This window comes from Zophobas morio, unplaced genomic scaffold (assembly GCF_036711695.1).
Source record: "Zophobas morio isolate AGI-343-1 ecotype UQ-CSIRO unplaced genomic scaffold, CSIRO_AGI_Zmor_V1 ptg000012l, whole genome shotgun sequence".
NCBI classification, from domain to species: domain Eukaryota; kingdom Metazoa; phylum Arthropoda; class Insecta; order Coleoptera; family Tenebrionidae; genus Zophobas; species Zophobas morio.
Window position 1 is genome coordinate 27,326,169 of NW_026972117.1, and position 19,822 is coordinate 27,345,990.

Sequence of the window (19,822 nt, forward strand, 5' to 3'; positions counted from 1 at the left end):
AAGGTGCAAAAACATTGACATTTTTTCTACGGCGGACAAGTCATCAAAACTAACTGAAAATTGGTGAATCTTTGCTTCAAATCGGAATTGTCAAAAATCTAGAGGAAAAAACAACAGTAGAGAAAACATGGGAAAGGGTACCCGGGTACCCTGCTAGGCGCATAAAGGTTAAATGGGAACCACCGTCGAGTCGCAAATATTCTGTACACAATCGCTGTATAGTTAGTCGTGTAAATTTGAGTTATTAAGAAATAAAATTGTTGAGTTTTACCCACGCCGATTTTAATACCCGTTCAACGTAACACTGGTGTCGGAAGTGAGATCTGAAATTAATAACTGGTTTTACGACGATTTCCTGGCAGTTTGGAAAATAATTCGGAATATTAATGCCTATTGAGACTAGGGCTAAAACTGCAGCAGCAATGGAGTATCAAGTAAAACACATGATGAAAGAAATGGATGCAAGAAACAAAGAAATGGGCGAAAAAATTGAAGCAAAATTGGAGAAAATGAACGAAAAGATGGACGCAAGAGACGAAAGAATGAACGAAAAAATGGAAATGTTGGATGTGAAAATAAATAAGCAAAACAGCCTAATCGAAAAATTCCAAAGGGAAGTGGAAGCAAACAGGAATGAAATAGAAGAAATTAGAGAACAAAATGCAGAAATTCGAAAAGATAATGAGAAATGCAGCAACAGCTCGCCCATGTAATGTGATGACGCCCCACAGAATAATTCAACCATCGACCTATGATGGTCAGACACCTTGGTCATCAGACAAGAAGCAGCAGCGACGGCAAATCTCTGGGAAGAAGAACAAAAAGATACAGCTTTGGTGATAGCTTTGCGAGGTGCAGCGCTGGAGATACTGCAAACTCTATCCGACGAAGTTATAAGCAAATATAATGCCTTAACCACTGCTCTGATTTGGGGATGAACATCTACGCAAGTTTTTGCAGCCCAATTAAAGACAAGAACACAGAAAGTTTGAGAATCTTTACAAGAATTTGCGGCAGATGTCACAAAAATGGTACGTCCACAATACTCCGAAGCGCCACCGACTATTCAAGAGAGGCTTGCGACAGAAACCTTTGTAAATGGCATTCGTTACAAGTATTTAGATGTCAGAACTCAGCTGATGCTTTCATACGCGCTCTGGAAGTAGAGACTGCTTTCAGTAGCACAAGAACATGCTACAAAGCCAGCGTAGCAGAACAAGAAAAAGAAGAAAACAACCACAGAGGAGCTGTTAGAAAAATTGTTCCAGCAAATAGATGGCCTTTTTCGAAAAAGATGGAAAAATGATGTATCTCCTAAGCAAAGCATGGAATGCTATAGGGATGGGCACCAGGGATATCTCAAATGTGATTGTCGTGCGAGGTAGTGGCTCCACTATACCGGGGAAAATTAATGAAACTCCAGCAGCAATTATCATCGATACTGGTGCTGAGGTATCAATTGTTGGTAGAGGACTCGTTAGAGCTGAAGATGTAGAAACTATACCCGAAATGGTCAGATTGAAAACTATAACTGGAGAGTCGACGCCGATTATGGGCGAAGCATGGGTAGAAATCTGTATTGGTCAGCTGAGAATAAGACATCGAGCTCTCGTGGCTAGCACGGAAGATGACTTCATTGTTGAAATGGATTTAATTAGCCGCCGTAAACTGACAATTGATCAAATGAGGGAAGTCCTACGTCTTGGAAATGAAGAGTTTAAGCTGAATCAACGTTGTAGGTATTGAAGCAAAGTCTTCAAGATTGATCGTTTAAGAAGTCGTAGAAGATGATAAATGGACTACAGCTCGATATAGAAAGCACCAGGAGGAAGACGAGTCACCTTCTCTCAAGGCATTATGGGCTCAATGGGACTCCTTGCATGTCGAGAACGGATTCCCTAAGCGAGCCTGGGAAAGTCCAAACGGAAGGCACGTTACTATAGAGTTGGTGGTTCCGGCCATTAGAACCAAGAAAGCACTTCAAGAAATGCACAACCGGAACGCCGGTGCTCATTTTGGAATTAACAAGACGCTTTCCAAAGTCATGGAGATATTCCACTGGGTCCGTGATCGGGAAGACGTCGAGAACTGGTGCAAGAAGTGTACGATCGGTGCAGTGGATGACCGAAGATTAGGGAGAGAGGGCCTATGCAACCCCACAACGTTGGCTCGCCTTTTGGAATAGCTGTAGGAGAACGGTGCGCCACAAGACCCGGGCGGCGAGTGACAAAATGAAAACACGCTACCACCTTAAGGGTTTCTCAGAAGGATTCCAGGCAGGAGATTTGGTACGGCTTCACAACCCCTAAAGAAGGAATGTTCCTTGCCCGAAGTTGTTACTAGACTGGGAAGGTCCATATACGGTCGTGACGAGGATCAACGATGCCATTTACATGAAAACGAAGATTATTCACTTTGGCCGCCTCATGGCGTACAACAGCAGCGCCGTTGACGATCGGAACTAAGGAGGGGGCAGTGTTACAAAATAAACCCCTACGCCGCCCCGGTACGACGCCTATGGGTTCTAGTATGTACGGCGATGATGACTAATTGTCGGTGACGCCGGCTGGAGAAGAGCCTGGAAGCGGATGTCGCGACGGGTGACAAGATGAAAACACGCTACCACCTTAAGGGTTTCTCAGAAGGATTTCAGGCAGGAGATTTGGTACGGCTTCATAACCCCTAAAGAAGGAATGTTTCTTGCCCGAAGTTGTTACTAGACTGGGAAGGTCCATATACGGTCGTGACGAGGATCAACGATGTCATTTACATGAAAACGAAGATTATTCACTTTGGCCGCCTCATGAAATACAACAGCAGCGCCGTTGACGATCAGAAATAAGGAGGGGGCAGTGTTACAAAATAAACCCCTACGCCGCCCCGGTACGACGCCTATGGGTTCTAGTATGTACGGCGATGATGACTAATTGTCGGTGACGCCGGCTGGAGAAGAGCCTGGAAGCGGATGTCACGACGGGTGTTCGAGAACAAGCCTAGAAGCGGTGACGGGGACCTTCGAGAAGATGAGAAATGTCTAGTCAAATCCATTCAAAAATCGATATTTTGATGGGTATCCCTTTTGTGTTATCATTTCACGACATCTTACTGGTCAAAGTCAATCAACTTTGTAATGTTTCTTGACCAATGCTATTCCAAATGTTTTCTACACCTTTAAATAATTTTTCTCATGTAGAAAATGTTTTAACTACAAGTTGTCTCTTTACCTCGTCCTACATTTTTGTTCCATAAAACAATATTAAGTCTTTTTATTTAGTTATAAACAATTTTTACCTTTTATTGAACAATAAAATAAAATAATAATAATAATAAAGAAATTTTCATTTGTTCCCTGCCTTGAGTAATTTAATATTTTTTAAAATGAATTTTATGTTCTCGTTAAAATTGTTTTAGAATTTGGGTTATTTTTTATATCTTATGTTTTTATTTAAAATACTTCAATCATTATTTTTTTCATTATTCGTACTATTATCATGATTTTTCCAAATATTACCACTAACAAGAGTAGGAACACAACGGATGACATTATAAAGAACACTGCAGTTATTAAACTTTATAAAATAAAATATGCAGCCCTAGTTTGTTAGGTTAGGTTAAAAACACGAATGTATCGTGATAAAACATGAAAAGGGTTACGATATGGTACAGCAGCACATTTGTATTGCCTTTACATAGTATAAAATAATGACTTTAAGTTCCTGAGAATTTTTACAAGTAATTAATTCTATCGTGTCATTAATATATTTTAGCAGTAAATGATTGTTAAGTATGTCACTAATATTTGGCCGTTATAAAGACAACTTATATCGATATAATGTTCCAATTACTTACAATTTAAGCGACTTTTTATTTCTTACAGTATTAGGAACATGGAAGCATATGGCTCAAGTTCAGGTATACCTACTTTATATTGCGTTACTGTCCTGATATTCTTGATGGTAGATTTTTCAGTTAAAAGCCACGCCGATACAAGAGAGATACCAAGATGGGTATTAAGATATACTGAATATGTATATCTAAATATTTTTGCAAAGTTATTTAATATGGCAATTAGTCGATTGTTAATTGAGACTTGTTTTTCTTCTTATAAACTGGAACGACTCTTGCACGGTCCTACAAAATGAGAAAACAATAGCAAGAAATAGCTGAAGTAATAATTCTAAATAAACGTTTAGCTAAAGCGTATCACGAATTAAAAGTTGGGTATATCATCACCTGGTTCTTTCCTGAAATGTGTAAATTTAACATATGTTATGCTTTTTTTGTATAACGATCATGTATTGGCTAGTAGAATTATTAACGCTTGGTGTCTGCGTCAGATTTTAAAATTTGGAGCGTGATTTTAGCAATTTGTCAATTGGTATATACAACGTATTTGTTCGACTATTTGAAAATTTACAAAACTTACTGCATTAAGATGAAATATGATTACCCTTTACAGTTATTTAAATGTACTAATTGAGCTTGGCCTTAAACATAAAAATTGGCAAAGTCCTTGGTCTGATAATGCATGTTGCGCATAATAATTCTTTTAAATACGTGAGTGATAAAAAAAATTAATTGCGCAAAGTGTCTTTTAAAATGAACAAAATTGACGACAATCACTTAACTAGGAGAATTTTCGCTGAATAAATTATTAGCTCTTTGTTTGCAATTTCACCATGTAGTTTATAAAATTTATAAGGGAAAACAACTGTAAAAATCTTTGTGGTTAAATTATTATAAGAAAAATCTGTGATTACTTCTCCAGTTGAAGACATCTATTAATACCCATCGTAATCTCGACCTTTTCTTGATAAATATTCGGAATATTCGTAGCAGCTCAAAAACCTATGACTTATTTCCACAGTCGGTGGACCGTCTGTTTGATCAAAGCATGTTTTACGTTTAGAAAATACGAAAATACGATATATCTTTATTGTATGCGGTTTTTCATAGATAACAAAAAGAAAATCTGCGTATGCAAGAAAATAACTAAGACATATGTGGGGTCAGGTACATCTTAGCTTCTGGATTACCCTCGTATAATAAAAACGTATATAGGACAATACAACCAGTATCGTTTCCAGTTATGAATCTACCGCTACATAGATACATAAATTTCATTTCATGCAAAATTGTTGAAAAAGAATATATAATATTCTCCTGCGCGATAGCGCACGAGATCCACCGAGCGCAACCTACTGGAACACGTTGAAAAGTATTATCACTGGAATGTTTGGAATACGCCGTGTTTCAGTAGCAGCGCGTCGGCGGCGTCGAAGACACAACCGAAGCAGCGTCGAGGTGAGCGTCGAAATATACGCGACTTCTCCAACTCTCAGAACTTTTAAAAACTGTTTAAAAGTGCGTCCGTAATTTTGATGGCCTTATCTTGACTATCTGCCGACTTACAAACTGCCATTAAAGAAACTTTTTATGTGTGTCGTGGATAATAACAGTTCAGTATAGTTATTTATAGTGGCAAATTAATTTTGTGAAATGTAATTTTCTGCCGAACAGACAGTGAGATTTAAGAAATGGAGGGCATATTTACCGCCAGCTTTGGAGTGTTCGTTTATTTTATGATCTTTCAAGGTAGGTTCTCGAAATTTTCGTTTCAGATTTATCACCGCAAACTTTTTTTTATTAATACAATCATTTTAAATTACGTCATAAAAACTCATTTTTCTCTGCGTCGAGTGAGGTAATAAAATATCAACGGGAATTACTACGAAATTACAGTAATTTTTATGGCCCACTTTTCTGATAAATAAATAATTCACTAGGAAGTTCACAAAGCACAAAAAACTCGTGGAAAAGATCTACATTTATCGGGTGCTTGAGAAAATTGGTTCTGCAATTTCTAAAAATAAATTTGCACAAAAATCTGACTTTGACCATCGGGCGACGCTCTCAGTTAAGTTCATGGTGAAGACACCTCCCCATATGGTTTCTATTTTAGGCACTCTAACTTTGTCCGCTGTCTATAAATAAAGTTATACGTGGAGACCGTAGATCTATATATAAATTACTTTTACACTAATATATTCGATTATCATTAATACCGACTATTTTTTATGTACACAGTTTTTGTATAAAATTCGAACATTCATCATATCTAGAAAATAGGTTGGATATATGCAAAATTTTTCGAATTATTACTTTTCTATGTGAAAAATACTTTGGTAAAAATTGTACAATGAGCATGAAAAAGGACTAATTTTTCACTCGTATGAAGTTTCATGAACAATTCAGAGATACCAGTAAGGAATTAAAACCATATAATATGTTTGTAATTATACTTATTTTTAATCAGTTTAATAGATTTTTGTATTCATTTTTCAATTTTTGCAGTTATTATCGAAACAAAATTATAGTTTGAAAACAGTTTTTCTTTTGAGTGTAAAAAGGCAATGTTAGTTCCATTTTGAACGGCATTTTCGCTTAAAGGAAGTAAGTATTTTTTTTTACTGCAAAATCTCCCACAATAGGGGACTAAAATAGCGCCCAATAAGCACTTAATTTTAATTTTCAGGTAACGACCTGTTATTTTTGTGAAAGCTAAACCACATATGAAATTAAGGAACAAAGGTACGGAATCACGTGAACAAATCCTTGATGACGCATTGTTGCCATAGCAAAGGGTACAGGCGGTCTAATTAGTGAAAAGTTAGGACATACGAGTATCTAATATCAACTCGTAAAGTTATTTTTGTTTTTACTATTATTTTTACAAACAAAAATTTATTGTCTATGGTGCAATACTTTCATCATAATTCTGTAAATGACAGTATATACGGCATATTGCATAAAACATTTTAATTTGATAAAATTAAAACTGAAAATGAATGGCGCTATATCTTTGCTGGAGCAACTCATAATCATAATGATATTAGTGTAATATGAAGCTTCTAATTTGTTAAATGTTGCTATTCTCATTATCACTAGACATTTTATTTTTTATATGTAACTAAACACTACTCAAACACTAAAGTCTTTCATGATCAAAATCGTCTGCAATGTATATTTTGAGATAATGTTGACGTGTCCGTGGTTATGTTGTAAAGTAAATATAAAAATTTTGTTTTTGATAATTTAGTGTTATTTTGTCGGCTATTCACTTATTTTTAAGATTTAATTAATCACAGATTTTAAGTAAAACATAATTTTTTTTAATTATATTTTTATATTTTTTGCATGAAAAGCATAAACGACGTCATTAATCTGTCACAACATTTAAGTAAAATATACATTATTTGTATTGTTACAATTATCACAGCTTTACGTACAAAAAATCGGTGTTTTCATTATGAATGCTTACTTCATCACATGGTCATAATATAGCGAATTTATTCTTAACAATGTGCAAAAATTTACCATTTTTAAACAGTAAATTATGATACTTATGTGACATTTCTTCCAATTGTATTGATTTATTAGCGTTAATAAGTTAAAAAAATATGATGTGTCAGTTAGACCCGTTAGAAAAATGACAGATAAAAAGTTACAAATATTTTTAGTTTAGCTAGAAAAACAGTACGTAACAATACTACTTAGTTGTTAATGTAACGTTTAATACATTTAGATATACTTATCCTCATTTCAGTTAATAAGGAAGTGGAACAAAATTTGGAACACCGGTTATTTTGTATTAAAAATTTGTTCATAAATATTTGCGGATACTCGGAAGTTGATATAGATACTAAAACTGTTCTATTTGATATAATAAATGAAAAAGAAATGTGTAAGGTTTGTTTATTTTACCAGATTTAGCCGGAGTTTAATAAACGTTGGATAAACATACGGTCCAAATTGGCGTAGAAAGAAAATATTACGTAGGTGAATTATCTAAAATTTTGAAATTTGTCTGCAAGTCAGTGAAAGTTTCCAGACAGGTGATGCACGGTTCTAACTTTGTTTATTAAATATTTTTTTGTAATAATGTGTTATTAAAGTATAAATGCGATCTTTTATAACGCCTGCCAAATAACGTAAGCATATGCGAATTTCGTATCGGCTTTCCTTATGCTTCGTGCGGAGGCCCAGAACCCTTGAGTAATATTTAAGGTGCATTTAAAATGAATTAAGCAAAATAAAAGTGATTTATATCCCTTTATATTATTATTTTATGATATTCTTACAAAAAGAAAACTTGCATCGTTTCTAAAAAGACTATAAAAGAATTCCAGCGTTTCGTAAATCGTTTGATATTTTAAATTTATGAATATCTTACATTCACATTGAAATGCATATTTCTTAATAAATCTCGAGTTTATCTCAGCTTCGTTCTCGTATGTTCGACTTCCCCTCTCACCTTCTGCAGTTACGAATTCCACCCATTTTTAAACGTACCAGAACGAATTAGGACAAGTTAATGGTTATTGACGTGGGATGGAGGATTTATAAAATGGCACATTTCCATTCCAAATAGGACTCTACCTTCCTTGGACTCTTCTAGAGAGGAAAAACAGACCGATCGTTCTGTGACGCACAATTAAATACCGAGAGCCCTCCAACTAAACATTTGTCTTATTAACTCTTTCGGTTAAAATGTTTTAGATGGTGTTTTGAATTGTAATACGCGTTGATGTTTGCATTCACTCCATTAGATGGTTGTGAAAAGCTAAGACCACAGAGCTGCGCTGCAGCGGGATGAGCAGGTTTTATTAATGACGATACCAGCTGAAGAGCCGACGTTACCCTGCCGAAAGTAAATGAATGATCGTGGTAAATCGATTAAATCTAAATGAGGGTAAATCTTCAAACATGTTCTTTGCTCTCAAAGAGATTAAATTTTCGGGAGTTATGATGAAACTCGTTCTAGCCTTGAAATTTAGGCTGAATTTTGTAGCACACAAAACTTTGAAAAAACATTCTCGTTATACATTGAGCAATCTCATTTCCAAAAGGGTTACCCTAATTGCGTGTATATTTATTCTTTGATGTTTGTGCGCAGAGCTGAGCTAAACGAAATTTTAAATACAAGCAAGTGTCTTAGAAAGTTTGCGGTAAGCCGAATGGGATACGTTATTTTGCGCAAACATAAATTATATTGAAAATATTAAAAGCATAAAAAATGAACGTAAATAATTTAAAATTAGCGCAGAAAATATATCGGATGGAAAATTTTCGTCGTAAATTAGACTTTCCTTTAGACACAACTTAATTTTCTCCAGATGTGGGAAGTATAGTGTGATTGAATAAACAATGCAATATGGATTTTTTCTTTGCGGTTTAAGGATTAGCAACACACAAATTCAATTGTGCACAAACTACCAGGGACCACAATCGGGGTGTCGATAACTCTTCTGGAAATTTAACTGTACATTTTTGATTTAATAAATAATTAAAACTACAAGATACTAGAAGAAATAATCGGTAAAATAAAAATAATAAAAAAATGAAATTTTGTCACTAACCTTTAATCAGTTTTTTAAATAAAGTAATAAATAAAAAAATGCAGATAATCTAAAAAATAGCTCTCAAATATTCACCGTCATTATCGTCCTATTAAAAAAAAAAAAACAAGGCGACTAGGATTAAGAACCAAAAAAGCGGTGCACTGATAAGCAACATGGAAAAACACGATAAGGGCCACTCATGTATCAGTTGGTTGCCGTCGTGTGTTCAATTAACGTCTTTGATCATGGTACCTTCAAGCCTCAAACTCATGATCGTGGACGTGATAGTGCCGAAAGAAGACTGTAAGCTGAAGAACAAATTTTGGAATGTGTCGAAGAAGAGCCCAACACTTGCCGACTTGCAGCTGAAGTTGGAGTTTCACAGTTTTAACGCCTATATCCATATCACGTTCAGAAAGTGCAAGCTTTGGAGCCCGCTGATTTTCTACGTAGCGTAATTAACTGCGAATGGTTATTACAGCAATGTCGTGAATGTTCTAACTTTTTAAATTGGATTCTGTTTACGGATGAAGCAGGATTCACTAGCAATGCTGTTTTCAACAGCCACAACACTCACGTTTGGTTCGATGAAAATCCGCACGCTCGTCAAGAAGTACAATTTCAACGACACTTTCCATAAATGTGTGGACCGGCACCACATTTTGCTAGGTTAAATAGCCATTTTCATTACCAGTGGATCGATAGAAACCGCCCTGTAGCTTAGCCTCCGCGTTCACCAGATCTCAATCCGTGTGATTTTTATCTGTGGGTTTGGATGAAACAGTTAGTTTATGGAAATCAACAGTGTCCATAAACTATCGAAGAGCTTCAACAACGAGCGGAAGTGGTAGCCGCTAAAGTTCGTGGAACTCCTGGAGTTTTTCTGTGTATCCGTGCAAACATGTTGCGACGTGCTGAATCCTGTATTACTAGCCAACGACAACATTTTCAACATTTATTTAAATAGGTAGCATCATTCTACATTGCTCTTATGTTTGTTCTAATAAACAATGTGGAATCCTTGTGGCAAGGACCAAACATGTGTCAGAATAAAAAGACGATCACTATGAAGCATTACCAAAAATTGTTCCTTCTCAGGACCACCATTTGTTTTTACAACTAATAATCATTTGAACTAACCTTTAACGATGAATGAATACATCAATGAACGAATGATGATAATCAGCAAAAAGTCGGCATACTTTTAATTGAAACTTGAAGTAATTACATCGTTTTTATTCGAACGTTTTTCCACCTACAGTTTTAAAAGATGGATCAGTGGCATGGCATCGAAATGGTTCATGGGGGTTTTGCCCCATTGGTCTTTTAATTTGTTTTTTCTATATTTCCACGTTACTACGGTGTGTGATGGCGTGGTTACATTTATTGCATATATTTCGAAATCACCCTGTAGATGGATCCTTTCGGCGGAATCTGGTCTAAAAAAAATTAAAATTAACTGAGATCGTCAACAAATTAGAGAGTTACGTTGTGCTAGAAAATATAAGGCAGAGAACCCCAAAAGTTTGCAACCTCACAGAAATAAAATAAATATTTTCTTGAAAGTGGGTGTTTCATTTATTTGTAAGAAATTAATACACTTTCCAAAAGCATTTTCTGTAAGCAACGCCTCGGCAAAATCTTTTTCATCGTTTTTTCCTAGTTAATGTTCTAATTACTTTACAGTACAACAGAGAGTACTGAGAGTAGTGTTTTTTCTTGGGAGGCGTTCCAGTCACATACTGTTTCGAGATTACATTAAAAAATGAAATTAAAAAAAAGGAAGTGAATTACAAAAGGTTTAAATTGTTGTAGATTCTATGTAATTTATTTGATTATTACTCATTTCGTACATTTGCATGAGTGACAATATTTTTTGCGGTATTGTGAAATAGTTAATAAAAATTAAAAGAAAATTGCTCTAAATTTGATATACAAAAACTGTGTCTAGCTTCTCCAACAACTAACTAAAAGGAACTGAAGATATACTTTTATTAAAGGACGCACCCTATAGATCCACCCTAATCCTAAAGATTTATTAGTGCATCTCAACTTCTCGTGCAAGGCGATTAGTCCCAAACATTCCGTAACAGAAAATAGTTAATGATACGAAATATTGTACGAGATTAACTACCGCACACGCAACGGAAATGTGCCTACCTAAACCTCCCGTGTACGAGCTAGTTATCTGACGATGGACGCCTCATATACCTGATTCCGTGAAAATATATACCTATATTCACGTTACAAATAAAAGAATTTAGTCATGCGTCGCATTAATTTAAAAATTCAACCACTTACTGTATAATATAACTGCTTAGCCTAGTTGATTTCAATTTTTTTTACATAAAAAGAGCTTCATGGCATTAGTTTGTGTATTCAGTTATTACTAATCATGAAAGGCAGGTAAAATATGCATTTGGTTGCTCTTAATAAAAATTTATATTTGAATTAGAACAAATTACTCCGCAACTGAAATTAATTTCTGCAATTAAATGAAATGGCTGCATTAAGTTTGCCAAGTTTATTTATAATGAAACCCTTGATATTTGAATTTATCTTGGGTGTTTAATATTGAATTTGATGGCATTTACATTAAAATTAAACGAATTGACGAATTTCACGATTACAGTTGGGTACCTAGATATTTACACCAATTGGGCACGTGTATAAATATACAAGAGTAATTTGTCAATAGCAAAAATTTTAACTTAGACGAATAGTGAAAAAATAATGTGCGTTAATTGACTGCTCACGCTCTGAATATTTCAATTGTATGTAAAACAAATTATAAAAAAGCGGATTTGTGAAAAATCTATTTAGGAAAGCCTTAAAATTAGCCGCAGCTCTTACTTTCCCGGAAATTAATGCGACTTTGTTTTTTATGCGATAATATTAATTTCTTTCATATTTTCTGGAAAGATTATCATTTTGGAAATACGTCATAAAAAAGCTGTCATATAATTGGTATTGCTAAGCCGAAGCAAAATAATTCAAAATAAGTTTTAAGGGGTGGAAGATAATAATTTTATAACATCAACTTTTTAATAAGGTTAATTATATCTAATAGAATTGTGTTTTCAAAACAATCAAGTGAGTAATGAACAGTTTCTTTCATATCAAAAGTCGGAAGTAGTTGCTACTTAGTGCTAATATAAGTAGTCACCGTTTTGTGCATAATTTATTGACGAACTTCCAATTCCTACGAGAGGAACGAACGACAAAGATCCAATACACTTGTTACTTGAATTCTTAAAAAAGTGTGAGGGAAATCGTAATTCTCACAATCACAGACGCGTCATCCATTCATAATACTTTTTATAACTATATGTGTGACGATTTAAATTTAATAGTGGTGACAGCAGCACATGCTGAACAACAACCGTTAGTGGTTATCAATTAATATCACTCTAAATCTAAATACCAGAACTACTAAGTCGCATTAATTAAAGCTTCACTACTAATATACTGAGTGACAAAAGCAAAAGAATACCACGAAGGAGTAATAATTTTGTAATGCAATTTTACATATATGTTAAGGGTAATTAAAATAAGAATTGATTAGAATTTGAATGGTATCGGTCCAGTAGTTTTAAGAAAAAAAATGGTTTTCTTGTACGCTGAAGAAAAACTTATCGTGGTATGAACGATAAGTTCATTTGATCATTGTCCGCACGTTCTTGTGTTTGACGTGCTTGTCACAAGGCCTAGAGTATTCAATACAAATTTACCATGCTGGCGATAACTTTAAAACGTCTACAAGATTTCAAAGTAGGTATTTGGTTTTGTGGATTCAAAATTAGATTGCAAAATGTTGTTATAAAATTTTGACTTTTTTCCAAAAATCTGGATGTCTTCGGTAAAAATTCAACACGGATTTATAAACTACACTGTTATTTTATACAATTTGAAACCCATTTGCTGTGTACAATTTCTAGGTGAGGTCATCACATTATTGGTTAGATAAAGTTTGGTAGCGTTTTACCATTTATATGATATTTATAAAATACATATAGAATTTGACAACAATCGGTTCCGTAGTTTAGGAGATTATCTGTTTAATAAAAATCGACAGAGATGGCGTACAGACGGGTGGAAACGGGATACCTATTTTTTAGTACTCTAGGGGTGATGACCCATCCAGAAAATATGAAATTATCCAGTCACCAGATGGACTCGATTACATAACTTCCTTTGCTTACGCTCGGGAGGTGAAAAGGTGAAAAATTAGTCTCTGTTCTGTTGTCAGATTTTTTCTGAACAATTTTTAAGTTTTTCATGATATTATGAAATGAAGAAAACTGTGGATAAAGACACGATTCTTCCGAATTATTTTGAATAATGAAAGTACGATCGATTTCATATCCCTAAATCTGAATTTGAATCTAAAAGAAAAATTAAACTTTACTATGTCTTCTATCTTTGGTCGCATGAATTTTTAAAATATTTTTTTTCTCAATAAACAGTCCTTAACAACGCTACATTTTTTAATCACACTGTATATTTTGATATGATACAAGGATTCTGTACTCTTTTAGTACATGTATGTAGGCATATAAAAAAAATCATTCAAGTCATTTTTGAATAGGCTGTATTTCTCTTAAGAATTAGTGGTACTAACTGAGTGTTTTATTATTTTCTTAGCTTACTCCTAAAATTATTAGATAGCGATGAGAATATTTAAATTTGTTCAACATAATGATCTTTGTTAAATGATGTCACAAGTAAATACATCATAATTTTTTAACGGATCAACTTTTGATGCAAACAGAAAAGTGCGATGTATTTGTTTTTTTCATTTTGATATGAAAAGTGACATTTTTTTAACTAGCAATGAAATACTAACAAAGAAATTAACGTTGGCAAGTTAGATCATATCTCTTTTTAGATTTTTAGGGTATTAATAAAGATAATGTTGCAGTAACTGCTTCCTCAATATCCGAAAAATGTTTAAAATCGGAGATGTCGTGTGGTACTTCTTGTTTATTCATATTGACAAAATTATTATAGAAGCCGATTTAAACTTGTACCTCGACTGATGACAGCAAACAGTAAGTGCTTATATTGATGGCTTTTTATGTGCAGTCTTCCTTGTCTGTTATTAATTTTACTGTTTCTTACGACTTCCTCTAATACTAGATTGAACAGTAATGTCCCTGTAATTATATGTAAACAACTTACATAATTTTTGACAATATACTATCTCCACAACAAGAGGTGATCGATTTTAAGAGTTCATAAAAAATGGAATCAATCTGTAACAAAAATTAGAAATAATCTTGCACGTAAACGTGTTATGAAACGTCCTTTTGTGTAATTCGCTTTGCTCCTTTCATAAAATTTGTATTCCTTACACAAAATGAAGCTGTTGATAACTGGTTACGTAAATAGCTAGTGTTATACAGTGCTGTTTTAAAGTTCAGTCCCCCCCTCCCCCCTTATTATTTTGGACTAAATGGAGGATGGAGTGACCTCTTTGTAGTGAGAGCTTATTTCATTCAATTGAAAAAAATGTTGGATATCTTGACAGGAGTAAAAACTGTTATCGGCATAGTATTTCCATTCTAACTCTAGACAGCTCATCTAGATTGTTTAAATTATTTACTAAAATAAAAGATCTATGGTAAATATTTTTTGATAAACGTCTTTAAGTCGGATAGTTCCTTAAAACAGACACTTTTTAATGAACTATTTTTGTTCGCTGCAAAGAAATTGAACTGTAATTATTTTCGAATAAAGATTTCGTCTGTCTTAAAAGCTCCACTAATCGCAACAAATCCTAGGAAAGTGGTTGTTAAAAAATTGAATTTACGATTTTCGTAAAAAAAAAATCTAATAATAAGTCGGTTATTTTCCTATGTATATAATTTAATAGGGGTGATTCTGATTTTCTGAAATCTCGACTAGACAGCCGCGTTTTGTTAGTTACGGAAATTGATGCCAATTTTAAGCTGACAAAGATATTCTAAAAATTTTAGTGGTCGTAAGTAGGATATAAGAAAAGTGAAATCATAGGTACAATACATTTATTTCAGTTATTGTATCATTTTAAATTTTTTTTCATCTTATTTTTTCGTTTTAGATTCTTTTCAATCTGCTCTTACATGTTTTAATGTAAATTATACGATTTTTCCATTGCTTCAGTTTTTGTGCGCTTTTTTAATATTACCAGTAGTTTATTATCAGGTTAATGTGCTTGTTTTAAAAGCAGTTATACTTAGTTATTTTGGAATCAAGCAAAATGTATGTGGATTGTAAATTGCTTTGCTTTTTGTGTCGTTTTATCTGCTATTAGAAAAGTTTTCCAATACCATTTCATTTGTTTCATTTAATTTAAATTTTAATAACATATAATAACAAACTTTGAATTGTACTATTTCCCTCTGTTGCCGTTTATTGCAATCTTTTGAAAAAAGTGATCTGTAAATGTTTCCATACACTAGCAACATATATATTAGAAGTAGGGGTTTGTTTATCACATGTACAACGAAATTCCAGGATGAATTCAAATGAAAGAGAACCAAATTTATGTCGACGCTTTGGCTTTTTAAATTTCACATGTAAACCTTTTCACGTGATATCTACTTAGAAATTTATAATGAGGCAGATTTAAAGAATGTTTACAACATTTTTGTGTAGGTCCTGTAGATAGGTACACTAAGCAGCAAAATTGTTTTTCGTGTTACAAGAAATGTTAATAATTTACAATTTTTCAAATTCATGGCACGCTTTGTTTTAAAAGAAATTTGATTGGATTGCAACAGTCAAAGGGATTTAAAGTTATTTCACGCAACATAAATATGTATGTAATCTCCTTTCAGCATAAACCTGGAGAGTGTTTGATGTTCATAAGTACTCATCATTTTATTTTATTTTGTTCCCTTTATCAAACAATTCGTTTTTGATTTGAAATCAATATCTCGACGCTTTCGAGATATTCCAATTAACAGTGACGCTTGATTCTTTTTCCCGGATCATACCTGCGAAATTGAACTGATGTTAATTTATCATTTCGACACCTTTTAATAAGCTGCACTTTTTATCGCAAAAAGTCAGTCTTTCAGCAGAACCTACTGCTAATTATTTGTAAATATCGGCTAACTGAACTTTGCACGTGAGTGCTTTCAACTGGAGTTGCAAATTTCGTTTCCGGTAATTTTTAATAGAGTTAGTTTTCTGGTGCTTGCGCTCTGCGTTTCTTGTGATTGGCGATGTTATTTCTGGTTGAAATTGTGAACATTGCCATAACTTTCGGTTAATTTAACAATAAACACCATCCAGATTATGCAGTTAGCAGTTATTAGAATAGTTGTTAGTTTGTTCTGAGATGTTTCCTGGTATTGTACTTCACCCATCTGGCGAAGACAACCGCCCCTCTGCCGCTGTCTAATTATAAACGCACATCCGCTCTCCGGCTTTCAAAAACAGACATCCTCGCACTGCACGCTGTGAAGTTTCAATTTTCAAGACGTTAGTTAGCTACAGACAACAGTCAACCAAACTTCACATGTTACTTTTCAGCGATGATACTGCATAGACCTCGCGAGTTTGAATTGATCCCTCGTTATGCTCATAGAGTGAAACAGAGTCTCAGATGCGAGATAACAATCCCCTCATCTTAGTTAATTCACTTTAGGCTTTAATTTATACTTAACAAAACACATACAAATGTGGTAATTAACCTCAAGAGCGAAAATTCTCAACACACAAATAAATAAAAAAATATATAAAATTGGTCTCTTTATGTTCTATATACTAGTTTTTACACTAGGTGGTGGCAGGTAAGTCTACAAATACTATTAAAGTTTTGACCTTTGTTTTTTTATGATTTTCTTAATGAATCTTTGTATTAGATATGGTATTTGTATTAAATTATTTGTTTATTTTGGGAAATTGAAACAGTGTCTACCTTCCTCATCCTTTTAGATTATTATAAAATAACGAGAAACGTTATGAATCGAGTAGGTACACATATCGTTGACTCAGTGCTTATTTGTTACATGTACATTTTACAACATTGGAGTTAAACACTTTTGCAATTTGAAACAAAAATTATAAAAAAATTATTTGTTAACAGTAATATTTTTTGACCCAACACTGCTTACCTTCTAAGCGCCATTTGATTCCGAACTATGTAGAAATTTTCGCCACTAAATAGCCTTAAAGTGTCGCTTTTGCTGCGTGTATATGGAACAAAGTTCTTAATTGGATATTCCAGTGGATAGTTTGTTCTATATACAAATCAAAATTCCAATTCCCTTAAATCAATAACAACGATGCTGCTAGTTAAAATCATTAGTTTTTCACTGTGTGTATAAAACTGTTTTATGTAAAAGCACCAGTCTTATTAAAAAATAAAAAAAAATTAACACTTGCTTGATATTTTTTAAATGTTGACAGAAAAAATTACCCTTTATTTGAAAATTTATTATTTTTCTCAAAATCAAAAATGACAGAATATTGTTAAATATTGTTAAATTAAAGAAATTTGCATACTTTTGTTAATATATCTTATCTGTGGATTGTCGTTAATTTGTTTTAGAGCTTCGTGGTGCAAAATTCCGACAGAGTCTGACACACACGAAAGGTTCGTCATCGTTGAAATTATGTTTTTATTCCAAATCAATTGGTTTGTCTCTTTGGTACTTTAAATATTTTACTTCGGTAGAATAACTTTAATTTTTCTTTTATAGCTTGAAAATTTTAAGAATATTCACTGGTTCATAATGTTGAATATCGTAAAACAGTTGCATAAACTGTCTCTAAACCTATACCTGTAAGAAGAGAAAAATTATAAAACGCACATATTTTTATTGAAATGATATTTATTCTTAATGTTTTTGTGTCAAAATTTAAGAAATCACTGTTGCCTTATGTAAATGGAACAAATAAAAACTATGAATGATATAAATGGTGTATATGGAACAATCTAAAAATACTATATTTTAAATATTATCAAAAAAATACTTAGTTGCATGTATTAAAACCAAAAAATCTTAAAATCCATTAAACTGTTATATGGAACAAATTACCACTGAGCCAACGATATACATGTACAGTACATAGTTATAAAAGAAAACAACAATATAATGTTCTATGTATATAAAATAGGAGTTCATTTTGTATTTCTATAGAAGTTGCAAATACACCCATAAATTAAAATACCACTACACTTAGAAACTTGTCATTTATATGTCAGGAAATTAGACTCATTTTTTTCCTTTTTCCTCCACTTCGATAAGTTAGGGACGTATTCTTGTTTGGTTCATTAGACGAATGGCTAATTTAATGTCCTTTTTACATTATACGATTTTTTCAACATGATATGTCAGATAATTCAATTTGTCTGATTTTTCTGACCAATAATAATAATTACATGACATGGTCTCAAGGTAGAAATGTATATCAGTTTAGATGAGTACAGTCAGGCATCCTGCTGTTTAGGGATACAGGATGCCTGACTGTAACCATCTAAACTGATATACATATCTATCCCGACGAAAAGTTGATGACGTCAACCCAAAATTTAGTTTAGAAAAAGTCACTTGGAATATAGGGGTATGCTTTTTTACCAACCCAATTTATATATTAATTGGTGAGTTATCAAAAAAAATAAAATTCCCAGAATCAAATTTTATAATTTATTTTTAAGAATTTGTTTGATTGCGTTTCGGAGGTCAGGGAAGTTCTGCCTAAAAAAATTTCACATAATTTTTACTTTTTATGCGAAAGATAGGGACAGGGTAATTTTAGGGAGTATCTAATTTATTAACTCATTTTTTTTGAGTCACCCTCTATAAGTGTTTCTAAAAAATATGAATGCATTAATTTTTCGATTTATCCCCGTAGAAATTTGATAACGTCTTGCCCAAAAAGTAGGAAATAAATGCTTCTAAATTTAATGATGCGACCTCAAAATGTGGCAAATAATTTTGTATTTATATAACGAGAGTCAAAAATGCCAACATGTCTCCAAAAACATTATTATTACCTGTTGCTTTGTTTGCCGCAGCTCATCAAACAATAATCCGAATTTTTCGATGTAACTTCAACACAATTTTTAATCTACTTATTTTGACTTGACTAATATCAGGTCGCTGAAGATAAAATAGTTATTTTCCAAAAATGTTCGACACTGATATCATATAATTCGACGAGAGGAAACGGAACTCAATTGGGATTCATAAATCACAAATGCAGGAATATGTTATTTCATAAAATTAAAAAAAAATTTATTCGGCTAATTTGTAAAATGGCGTCATTATTTGGGGACCCAGCATAAACGGATAAATATTTTGATTAACCATTACTAGTTTCTGATTACTTTAAAACGTTTCTAAAATTCTACAGCGCTCGGTTTTGCAATTTCAAAATTAAATTGTGAAATGTTGATATACAGTTTTTCATTTTTTTTCCAAAAA

At 33.1% G+C, this 19,822-nt stretch overlaps 1 protein-coding gene across 3 annotated transcripts in view; it reads left to right on the forward strand.

The window, feature by feature from the left end:
* The first annotated feature begins 5,276 nt into the window (after positions 1–5,276).
* LOC135128126 (uncharacterized protein) overlaps positions 5,277–19,822 on the forward strand; it is a 513,893-nt gene continuing 499,347 nt past the window's right edge. For 2 of the 3 annotated variants that reach the window (XM_064054997.1, XM_064055000.1), the window contains exon 1: positions 5,277–5,595. In XM_064054997.1, the coding sequence (XP_063911067.1) occupies positions 5,538–5,595 (58 nt within the window). In that variant the 5' untranslated portion in view covers positions 5,277–5,537. The remainder of the gene's footprint in view (positions 5,596–19,822) is intronic. The other variant, XM_064054998.1, reaches the window with a different exon arrangement.